Source organism: Gossypium hirsutum, chromosome A08 (assembly GCF_007990345.1).
Source record: "Gossypium hirsutum isolate 1008001.06 chromosome A08, Gossypium_hirsutum_v2.1, whole genome shotgun sequence".
Taxonomy (NCBI): domain Eukaryota; kingdom Viridiplantae; phylum Streptophyta; class Magnoliopsida; order Malvales; family Malvaceae; genus Gossypium; species Gossypium hirsutum.
Window position 1 is genome coordinate 8,126,988 of NC_053431.1, and position 11,980 is coordinate 8,138,967.

The window sequence follows — 11,980 nt, forward strand, 5'->3', positions numbered from 1 at the left end:
ACTAACATGAAATTATTGGGCTTTCCAATAAGTTTCGGGTTTTGTCTGAATTTATAGAAAATTATAATCCACATGCATACCTCTTGACTTTGAGTCTGACTTCAGCACTCATCAGCATTCTCTAATTATAGGACCTAATTGCATTGATAGCAATTGGACATACAATTTCATTGATTCTCCAAATTAAACAGCAACTTCCAAGCTTCCCTATAAATATATGTTCACTTGGTGACAAATTAAAGCATATTCAATTCATTAGCTCCTTTTTTTTAAGCACCCATCTAAAAGTGAAGTTACATGATGTTCCTAAAAACTCTTTGTCTCCCACTTGTGATTACATTCCTTTCTTTGTCCTCCTATTGCTTTGGCCTTGGCAGGTACAGAGAGGAGGACCCATTTCACGTTGATTTTCGTCGAGGCCGTGCTTATCACCACCCGACATCGTATCGCCATCCTTATTTTCGCACCTTCGGTGTTCGCGGTCAGCGAAACTATCATAATCCCTACTATAATAACGAAATCCAGTCGAGGCTTGATAGACCAAGTGGTGCAGCGACTCCGAAGGTAGTCAATGTAGATGATTTCGGAGCTAAATCTAATGGAAGAGATGATTCTCAGGTAGGTATTACCTCATGTTTATAACAAAAAAGATTATTTATCTTATTCTGCCTGTGATGATCAATTTTTTTTCATTGACATAGGCATTTAAGAAAGCTTGGAATTATGCTTGTTCTTCATCTCAAGGAGCTATTATGGTGGTCTCCAAGAAGAAGATTTATCGTCTTAAGCCAATTAACTTCTCAGGACCCTGCAAATCTCCTCTTCTATTGAAGGTGAGTTTTTTATTTTTTATTTTTTATTTTTTTGCATGCCTCATGCATGGAATTATATCACAATTTTCCCTGTAATATTCAACATGATAGATCTATGGAACACTCGAAGCCACTGAGGATCACTCGGATTACCAAGATAATGGAAGACGATGGCTTTACTTTGATAACGTTGAAAATTTACGACTCGAAGGTGGAGGCATCATCGATGGTAATGGCAAAACATGGTGGGAAAAGTCCTGCAAAGTCAATAAAGCCCTCGTAAGCCATTTTCTCATCATTTTCCATCAACCAATTAATATTTCAATATCAACGACTAATTATTTTGCTTCTTCTTCTTCTTCTATTTTTGTATTTCCATCATCAAAAATTGCAGCCTTGCAAGGAAGCTCCAACTGTAAGCTTTTCTATTTCTGTACTTCTTTGTATATGGCGTATACGTACGTGTATTGTGTATTGATATATATATATATTTACCTACATGCAGGCTGTAACCTTCAATGAATGCACTAACCTGAGAGTATCAAGTCTTCGTATAAAAGATGCACAACAAATGCACGTTATATTTCAAAAATGTGTGAATGTAAAAGCATTTAACCTTTTGGTGACGGCACCTGGGAACAGTCCCAACACTGATGGCATTCATGTGACTGGAACCCAGAATATTTACATTAACAACTGTGTCATCGGGACAGGTATATATATATATATATACCATGCATACACAATCGGCTATCGAAATTGGTATATATGCTGATAAAAATCATGTTTATGTTTTGAAAATGAAGGCGATGATTGCATCTCAATAGTGAGCGGCTCCAAGAATGTACATGCCACCGGTATAACTTGCGGACCAGGCCATGGAATCAGGTCTCTAATTCACCACTAAATTTTCAGGCAAATATAAAGCGAAATTCCTAATGATTTTGTATTTTTGCAGCATTGGGAGCTTGGGAGCCGAAAACACTGCGGCATATGTGTCTAATGTAATAGTTAGTAAAGCAACACTTTCCGGAACCGGCAACGGAGTTCGAATAAAAACATGGCAGGTAATTATATGAGCGATTAGTTGTTAAGTTTAAAAACTTTTACTAAAATAAATATGGATTAAAGTTTTGGGTTAATGATGAGTATTATCCTATAATTGAGGCGCAATACTTGAGATGAGAAAACTCTTACCAACAAGAAGCAAAACTACTAGATTTAATTGAGAAAGAGTAGAAAAAATATGGAACTGAACGATTACAGCATGCCAACGACTTCAAACAAACAACCTCTAATGATTTCCACTTACTTCTTGACTTTTCCATACAATTTGTTGACCTAAATTTTCAACTGTCGACACTCGACAGAGAAATTCTTTCATTCATTGCCTAATCCAATGAAATTCTAAAGGTTTTCCAAACACAAAGTGCTTAATTTGCTTTTCAAGGAACGTCATTCATTCATTGCATATTATACTTTATATTATAACATCATCAACAATCCTTCTTAAATTAATGATAAGGTCTGCTAATTGTTTGTTGATTCAATTCAATGTTTTTATAATTTCAATTAATATGATCGAAAATTCTATTACAGGGAGGATCAGGATATGCCAAAAACATAAAATTTCAAAACATCTTGATGTACAACGTCAGTAACCCTATAATCATTGATCAAAATTATTGTGATCAAGAAAAACCATGTCGCAAACAGGTTAAAATTCCTTTACCTATCTATTCACTTAAACACGAACCCTTAAACGCCAAGGCATTAAATAAATTATATGTGTTCAGACATCAGCGGTACAAGTGAGCAATGTACTTTACCAAAACATCAGAGGAACAAGTGCCTCGAACGTGGCCATGAAATTCGACTGCAGCCAGAGTTTTCCTTGCCGGCAGATCTATTTGCAAAATGTAGCTTTAAAGGCTGAAGAAACTAAACAAGCTTCATCTTCATGTGCTAATGTTATATTATCTTATCGAGGAGATGTTTCACCACCCTGCTCATCTCAATCCTAAATTAGGAGAAAATTATCTATTGGTCTACTATATATAACATGTATAATGTTAAAATACTTGATCATAGTATAAATATTTGAGTGATTTTGTGTATGTTAAAATACTTGTTGCCAAACGCATCGAAAGTATAAAAAAAAAAAACCACATTTTGTGGATAGTTTTAGCAATTGAATTGTTTTTGTTTTAGCTTCACCTAGTATCTATATATTTTTTATAAATAAAATAAATTTTTTAATAATTTTTTAACTGAACTGTAACCCAAATAATGAGTGATACTAAAATAATAAAATATTTTATAAGTAATATACATAAAATTAGAAGAGGGGCATTGTTTTCTTAACTTCCCCCACTTTAACCAAACTAATAACTTAGCCAAACTAATAACTTAACCACTTTAACCACTTTACCTAAACTTAATATTCTAGAAGATCCTGTAATTTCTAACTCTACTGTTTCTACCAAAAAAAAATGCAGAAGAAAAATGAAAAAATTTAGAAATGAGAATATATGATATTAATTGTTAAATTCTGATATGATATTATCATCCAAAAGTTGGAGGAGAGCCAAAGGAGAACATATAAAATGAATCTTTATAAGTGAACTTAATTATACAAATCAACAGTGCCGTAATTAGGGACATCTAAAATAAAAAATTGTTTATTTAATTCTTTTAAAAATTTAAAAAATTTAGATTAATAAAGATAAAATTATATTTGACACCTTAAAAATATAAAATTTTGATTTAATCCTTTAAAAATTATAAATATTTAGACTATTGAAAATTATAATTTAATTTAAGCCTTTAAAAATATCTTCTAGCTTCGCCCCTTGAAAAATTATTCATTTAGTTCCTTTAAAAATGTTAAAATTTTAAATTAATAAAATTAAAATAGCACTTTAGCCCCTTAAAAATAATAAAATTTTGATTTAATCATTTAAAAATTATAAATATTTAGGCTATTGAAATTTATAATTTAATTTCAGCGCAAAAAGAATTTTTTGGCTTCTCCCCTACAAATTAAGTAGGTTCAAGTTTAACTAGCAGAAAAATTGGTATTGTGTTTAAGATATTTGTAAAGCTAGCACACATCTAATATTCAAATTCTATGAATTTAATTTGGGGTAAAACCTTCAAAGCTGATATGTAACAATTTAATTTGATTTAATACTACATCAGTCATCGTTAAATCACGTCATTTTATTAACAATAAAATTAATGTGTAAGGACTAAAATGTTAGTTTTTCAAATATAGAAATTAAAATGAACTTGATGATATGATATGATAGAGGGACTTGTAATAAACTTTAACCAATAGAGTAGAGGGAGGAAAATTAATTTTTGAGATATTATTTTTCTTAAGCACAAGTTGAAACGACATCGTAATGACTCATTCCCACGGGGTCTTCCCATTTCATGCAACAGTTACACTGGCACCGAGGCTGAGCCACCAAACCATTTTGATTTTCTCCGGCGGCGGTGAGAGCAAGAGTTTGCAGAAGAGAAGAGAAAGAGTGAGAAGGCCATGAACGCCCCCGACCGTTACGAGAGATTCGTCGTCCCCGAGGGGACCAAAAAGTAGGCTCTTTATCCCTAAATCCTCTGTTTATCAAACTCACTGCTACATATTTGTTGGTTAAATTTTTAGGGTTTCTTACGAGAGAGACACCAAAATAATAAATGCGGCCACCTTCACAATCGAGAGAGAAGACCACACCATCGGCAACATCCTCCGAATGTACGCATCATACGATATTCGTCCCCTTTCAAACTTCGTCTCTTTTTGCTTATTTTTGCTGGATTAAGCTCCTAATTATTTGTCTTTTCCTCCCTTTATTGTTAACGGTGATAAACAATCAGGCAATTGCATGGAGATGAGAACGTTTTGTTTGCTGGCTACAAGCTTCCTCACCCTCTGCAGTACAAAATCCTTGTTAGGGTTAGTCTTTTTCTTTGTTGGATAGGGCTAAACGCTATTAATTTTTTGGATTTTATCGAATGCATTCCGGTGCCAGTTGTTTTCGGGTTTTAACCAATTTGATGCAATTTCGTAGATCCACACAACCAGTCAGTCTTCTCCAATGCAAGCATATAATCAGGCTATAAACGATCTGGATAAGGAACTTGATCATCTGAAGAGTGCATTTGAGGTGACATTTGTCTTTCTTCATAACTTACTAGTGCTACTGTCGGTTAAATTTCGTTTACATAGGGGAAATTGCTTTTGTATCCGACTGCAAGGTAGTTAATATAATCTAACTTAAAATTCCATGAAGAAATTCAAGTACTTATACCACTACTTCTCCAACCGATGACTTGTGATAACTATCATATTTCCTATTAAAGTACCTTTTTTCTTATTGTAGATTAGTCATCAGTTTGCCTATATAACTCTACTCATAAAATTGCTTGCATCACTTCTTCACTTGTCCAATTAGAATGATCTGCTTAGGGTGCACTTTCACGAACCTGTGACAAATTAGGATTATAATTCTCTCTCTCTCTCTCTCTCTCTCTCTTTCTCTTTGTGTGTGTGTGTGTGTCTCACACACAAACACCCAACAGAAGCTTTCACATATGACATAACTACCAATTTACTTAAAATTGAATATTTTATTGATATATTAATGTTAAAAATCATTCATTTTGATAGTTCTGGTGAGTTTCGTGCTTGTATTGAGCTTCATCCTTATGCTTTTTATATTTCTCTTTGCAGGTTGAGGTAGAAAAGCATTCAAGGGACTTCTAATGTGTGTTTGAGGCGCTCAGTTAACCAGGGGTTTTGTGTTATGACTTTGAAAGGAAAAACAACCAAATAACTTTGAGACATCTGCAATGCATGCTATTCAGGCTTTTGTAATGACACTATTTTGAAATCTGTCTCAAAGTTGTTCAAGAAACAATCCTTCTGCTTTCTCTATTATGTTTTCCTAACCAAGCTGACTGATTGCAAAATGTTACTTATCTATGATATATTTGTGCATTTGCTAATGATATTTGATAGTTAAATGATTCTGTATTACATACTAGCTGTGCATTTGTCTTGTTTTTTACATATATTTGCTTAATGGTTCTGTACTTTTGGAATGATAAGAGTTTGTAAAGCTGGGTTCTGGAATGTCCTTTGAAGTAAGTAGCATTTCTACAAGCTACATATATACATATATACGTATATGTATATATATATCATCCTACAAGCTACATTTATAAGGTTTGGATTTTGATATCCTAAGTTTTAAACCTACCTTGCTAGGATTGGTGTTTACATAATGGAGAACTCATCACTAAGGCCATCCAGTTGTCCTTTAATATTGTGCAGTTGGATAATCAAAATGGAGGTACCAGATGCGGAATTAGACCCTGAAAGTACGTCCCCAACAGGACCCAATTCTGGACATTGTTGCCAATCATTAAGTCCCTGCGTCAATACTGTATTTACTCTTCCAGCCCGCCCTACAATGATAAGAGAATATTGTCCTATTGACATAAGATTAGTGTAGGTCTCAGATGAATTTGCAAGATGCTTCTCCATATAAGCCACGTTCCCCCCTGCTACATATTTCTCATAGAATTCAGCGAAGCACTCGTCATCAAGTTTCATCTCTTCTTCTTGCTCTCCCACACTTGCTCTGTTATTCACTCTCCGTGGTTCGTGCTCCGAATTTTTGTCTACTAGGAATCTTATTACTGTCAGCTTTACTCCAGGATGCCACGCTACACGACCAGCATATGCTAGAGCTTCTTGATCATCTTTGCCTCCGATAAAAATGACAGCCACTTTTGATACAGATGATGTTGACAATCTTTCAGTAAATCCAAACCCTCTGTCCACCAAGATTCCAATAGAACATGGGGCGTTTCTAAGCAGCTGTTAAACAACCAAAAAATATTGTTATTCTGAAAATTACAGGTACTTGAAATAATGGTTGACCTCTCTTGTTCTTATTACCTTACGAGTCACATGTCTGAAACCAGGATGACCTTCATCTAGGGTGCCATCTGCTTTCAATCTCTTATGGAAGGGCAACAAAATAAGGGAAACCATCAAGTCTTCTGCTAAAACACTAATATCCTGTGGCATGCTATTGAATGTGGAAAGTACTAGCATTCGGCTAAGCATGATACCACCATCCACATTTTCATTTATGTGAGTTTGAAAAGCACGGGTGATTTCATCTCTCATTTCTGTGACTGAGTTATCGGTTATTGTCATATTGTCTACTCCTTCACCAGGTACCAGCGTTGAAGCTATCTTCTCTGTCAGCTCAATCATGTCAGTGACATGAACAAAAAGTCCAGGCGCAGGTTTGCCTCGAGAGATCTCCATTAAGCTGATGCCAGATTCCAAATTATGAGTTCCATGCAGGCATAGCAAAATTCTAAGTTCGCTTGAAGGATCAAGCCACCGTAGAGTCATCCGTTGAACTGGTACGCGTTTCCTTGCCCGTTCTATTATATGCTTCACAATAAACGGTGTGTGTATCACAGATAAGAATATCAGAATCACCATCGAGATACATGTTGTGACATCGATCTTTCCTTGCTGCAATTTAATTCATTTATATTTTAGCTTTACTCTGTTATTTTTTTAGAATTATAATCACGTTGGAAAGAGTAAACTAACCCTGAGTGCATCAACAGCGAAGTATACGTGAAAATGACCCTTTGCCGTCAAAAGTAATCCAACTGCTACCAATTCTGGCCTATGGTAACCTAACGTTAAGCCACAGATGAGTGTTCCACCCACTTTTCCGATTGTTGCGATCAGTATAAGACAGAAAAGCCTCACCCATGTTCCAATATTGCCTACTGCAAAACTTGAGATATCAACCCTCAGCCCCACCCAGAAGAAGAAAAGTGGGTAAAAAAGTGTGCTTAACAAGTTGTTGATTCTGCTAATCGTCCATTTCGATATTCGCCCCTCCGATGGTAAAAAGAGCCCTCCCATAAATGCACTCAAACATGAGTTGTAACCCATCCATGGTGCCAAGGAGCATATAACAGTCATGAAGGCCATTGATAGGACAAGGTGGGAGCCCTTGAGGGGCTTTCCTTCAGGGTTTGACTGGTTGATCCAATTCATGAAAACCGGTGAAATCTTTGCTGCCAACAGTGTTTGAAGCATAAGTGCAGCCCCGGTTTTGACGGCGGTCTTAATTCCTTCTCTAAAATTCGCAGTCTCTTGCAATGGAAAAAAGACAAATGACAGGACCACCGAAAACATGGTTATCATATCAGAGTGCACCCCTGCACCAATACTAAGCTTTCCTATATCCGACTTGCCTACTTTGAGATAGGTCATGAGGCGGGTAAGTATGTGAGAGCCACTACCGGAAAGACTGATGGACAGGGACAAGGTGAAGGTTATCACGCTTGAATTTCTCAAATAATGCAGCCATGGAGTTATAGCGCACGCTGCAACAAACGTGGACACTGTTCCGGCGTAGGCCACCATCGCATGTCGAGTCGGGGACTTAAAGATCACATAAGGGTCCATTTCTAGACCCAAAACGAAGGCATATGAAATCATGCCGAAGTCAACGATGTTTTCCAAAGTAATGCTGAATAGGCTTGTGAAAGAATCACGTGCATGTGGTAAGCTTGCAAGAATCAGCCCTATCTGCATGCATTAGAAACACCAACGTATAACTTAGCTTTAGTTATTATATATAATCACAAACCAATGCAATGAAATCAATTTCAGGACAACATGGGAATTAGATACATACGACAAGATCAGAAGTCATGTAAGGTTGGGAGAAAGGCTTTAAAAGGTGGTGCACAACTCTGCTAAGAACATATGTTGCAATAAGAGCAACCATCTTCCCAGAAAAGCTTACACTGGCGGCATCAAATCTTAAAAAGCATGGATGGAAGGTGACGTTTGAGGATGTGGTTACCGGCGGCATCTTTGGCAATTAAGTTAAAGGTGTCTTGTTTTTTTTTTTTCCTTATTTCTTTTCTTGTTCGTGTTTCCAAATCCAAAATTTGATACTTTATTAGCTACAAATCAATCTCTTCTTTTTTGGGGGGGTGGGATGTAAAATTTGTCACAATTTTCATTGTGCTGGTGAATCTTTAGCAGGAGGTGGAACGAGTGGATGCAAATTGTTGCAATATTACGAGGAGCAGAAATGGAGGAGCAAGTCGAGGAGATTGAAACATGTGAGTGGTGAATCTAGATTCATATATATAATAATATATGAATCCAAGACAAATAGAAAATTATCAAAGACGGTACACGTACGAATCCACTGGGTCTTTTTGGAGTCCTTTTTATATACATATAGACCAGGGTATTCTCATCAATTTCTAGGATTTATTTTCTGATTGTCTCCGAATATTTGAACAGTTCAACTAAGTCACTTTTCAGCACGAATATAATATATCATACCCATAATAATAAATTTAATTTACATATTTTGTTAATTTAGATTTTTTTACATTGATAATATGAAGTATTAATTACTTTATTTAAGTTGCTTCAAACAGTAAAAGATAGTGCCGTCAATATATCTGACAATATCACTTATACAAAATAATATTTTAATAAAAATAAATAAAATAATAATATTTTAATTTCAGAAGGGTTGTGGACACCTTTTTTTTCTCATTTTTTATAAATTTATAAATCTTTAATTATAAAATTTTGAATATTTAAAATATGACCAATTGATATTTTTTTTTGTAAAATTGACATAAAAAATATTAGGGTAAACTAGTTAAATAGTCACTTAAGTTTTTTAACGAGTTCTTATTTTCGCCATGAATTTTTATTTTTAATTTCTGTTAATTCCATTATTCTTATTAGGTGAATTTTTAATTCTAGTTACTTCAATATTAAAATGTATTTGGTCAGCAAATAGAATGTTGATGTTGCCTTCGTTTGATTGGTGTAATAATAAATTTAGCCCTTAATATTTTGCATATTTTATCAAGTTGATTCTATTTCTAAAAAATTCAATATGTTTTACCCTCAATCAGGGGCAAAGCCAGAAAATTGTTTAGGTGGGTCGAATGAAATTTTAATTTTTAATAGTCTATATCTTCATAATTTTTAAAGGATTAAATTAAATTTTTATAATTTTAGAGGGACAAAGTGTAATTTTACCTTTATTAACTTAGAATTTTAAAAAATTTAAGGGCCTAAATAGTAATTTTGTATTTTAGGGGGGCCTCCCCTAGATTCGCCTCTGCCATTAATATTTACACATTATTAACTCGGTTATTATTCTAAATATTCAAAAATTTATAATTATAAAATATTAAAAATATAAAATTAGAAAAACAAAACAACTCAACCATTTTTTATAAATATGAAAAATTTCGGAGACCAACACAGTTTACCCTAATAATGTTATGTCAATTTAACAAAAAAATTATCAATTTACTCATTATTTTAAATATTCAAAAATTTGTAATTACAAATATTAAAAATATTATGAAACTAAAACAATTATTAAATAAAATAAAATTATAAAAATTATAAAATATAAATATAAAACTAAAAACATATAAAATTTGTTTAAAAATATAAAATAAATAAAATACGTGAAAAAGGAGTGTGGCCAAACCCTTTTGAAATTAAAATATTATTATTTTTATTAAAATATTATTTTTATAGGTTGTGTTGCGTTGCGTTGGTAATATAGCTTTTTACGGTTCAAAACGACTCATTCTCATAAATTATTTGCTTTCCACCTCAGTTTTGTAATTATTTTTTTCATACTATTAATGTAAAAAACTTTTAATGTGGTAATTTTTTGTGCTAAATTTGACTATTAACTTTTTAAAAAGAGTTCAATAACTATTTTTAATAAAAATATTATCTAAAATATTAATTTTTTAACTATGTTAGTGTAACAATCTGAATGGCAATGCCTGTATGCTTCATACTGATATGACACTATTAATTTTATATGTCATGTTTCAAATTTATAGCATGACATGTATATTTACTTTAAATGAATTCATTGAATAATTTTATATACAATTAAATATATATATATATATATTAGTTAATAATGAGTTTTTTTTTACAAGTGTTTTTACTTGCACAACACATCAACATTTTTTTTATTTTTTTATTTTGGTAAATGATAAAACATTAGCCAAGGCTAAATTGTATTAGTGTTGATCTTCAGCCATTAATATATGCATCGCACGATGGATATTATCTTCTAATAGACTTATCACATGTTTTGATGGGTCTACATGGGTAATTAACTACTCTATTTCACTTCTAGCCTCTTTAGCAATACGATCAGTTACCCTGTTACTGTCCCTCAAGATCTAATGGAATGTCACATCCCAAACTTTGAAGCACCACTCGTATACTTGACAAACTTCATTGTACTTGCTACTCACAACTAACCCGTTTTGGATTATGACAATCAGTAAAGCACTGCCGCTTTCAATCTCCACTTGGCAGTATCCTTCAGCCCAAACAAATTTTAATCCCTCAAGTAGTGCTCGAGCTTCAACCTGAAAAATATCTGACAGTCTTATCTTTATCTCAAAGTCCCCATCCAACCTTCATTTGGTCCTATCACCACTCCTCTATGGATACCTTTGGTCTCGTTGTTAACACCGAGCCATCCATATTCACTTTGATCCATTCATTAGCTGGAAACTGCCAACATCCTTTATTCTTAGAATTACTCGTCCGATCCTCCTTTAGCACCCAAGGACCTTGTCTATGCTTCCGTCATGGTTAACAGAGCCTGACTATTGCAACTTATATGTTTGAAAATGAAGTCATTCCGACTTTTCCAAAGAAACCAACTTATAATGGAAAAGAAAGTAAGCCATTCCCCTTTTTGGATGACTATGTTACCTTCATTCTAAATGTTCCAAATAAGCTACTAGACAGTTGATAATCTAAAGAAACATTCCAAAGGCTGCTAGGTACAACTGTTTTCCAGATTGATTTAGAAAAACCACAATCCCTAACGACATGCATTATATTTTCAATGTCTAGACCACACCTTTCACAAAAAGAAAAATTAGTCAAACCTCGTTTGAACTGTTCCTCATTTGTTAAAAGTTTACCACGATCAAGTAACCAGAGAAAGATCCAAACTCGTTGTGGTGTTCTCACTTTCCATGTCAGTTCATCGCTTTCAACTCTAACATTGGGATTGTCA

General features: G+C 33.8%; 3 protein-coding genes across 3 annotated transcripts; 2 read left to right on the forward strand and 1 right to left on the reverse strand.

Annotated features, from left to right (window-relative positions):
- Positions 1-233: 233 nt before the first annotated feature.
- Positions 234-2,937, forward strand: LOC107950651 (polygalacturonase QRT2). The gene is made up of 9 exons (XM_016885535.2): positions 234-618; positions 702-833; positions 924-1,091; positions 1,207-1,227; positions 1,318-1,525; positions 1,619-1,700; positions 1,771-1,879; positions 2,412-2,528; positions 2,609-2,937. The coding sequence occupies exons 1-9, from the start codon at positions 298-300 to the stop codon at positions 2,834-2,836; spliced, it is 1,386 nt and encodes a 461-aa protein (XP_016741024.1). The 5' UTR covers positions 234-297; the 3' UTR covers positions 2,837-2,937.
- Positions 2,938-4,210: 1,273 nt separating this feature from the next.
- LOC107950661 (DNA-directed RNA polymerases II, IV and V subunit 11) lies at positions 4,211-5,856 on the forward strand. Its single transcript, XM_016885545.2, has 5 exons — positions 4,211-4,412; positions 4,483-4,572; positions 4,695-4,773; positions 4,889-4,984; positions 5,551-5,856. The coding sequence occupies exons 1-5, from the start codon at positions 4,360-4,362 to the stop codon at positions 5,581-5,583; spliced, it is 351 nt and encodes a 116-aa protein (XP_016741034.1). The 5' UTR covers positions 4,211-4,359; the 3' UTR covers positions 5,584-5,856.
- A 240-nt stretch (positions 5,857-6,096) lies between these two features.
- LOC107950665 (cation/H(+) antiporter 28) lies at positions 6,097-8,763 on the reverse strand. The gene is made up of 4 exons (XM_016885554.2): positions 8,564-8,763; positions 7,455-8,454; positions 6,784-7,373; positions 6,097-6,702 (listed from the first exon to the last, which is right to left on the reverse strand). The coding sequence occupies exons 1-4, from the start codon at positions 8,741-8,743 to the stop codon at positions 6,097-6,099; spliced, it is 2,376 nt and encodes a 791-aa protein (XP_016741043.1). The 5' UTR covers positions 8,744-8,763.
- Between the last annotated feature and the right edge of the window lie 3,217 nt (positions 8,764-11,980).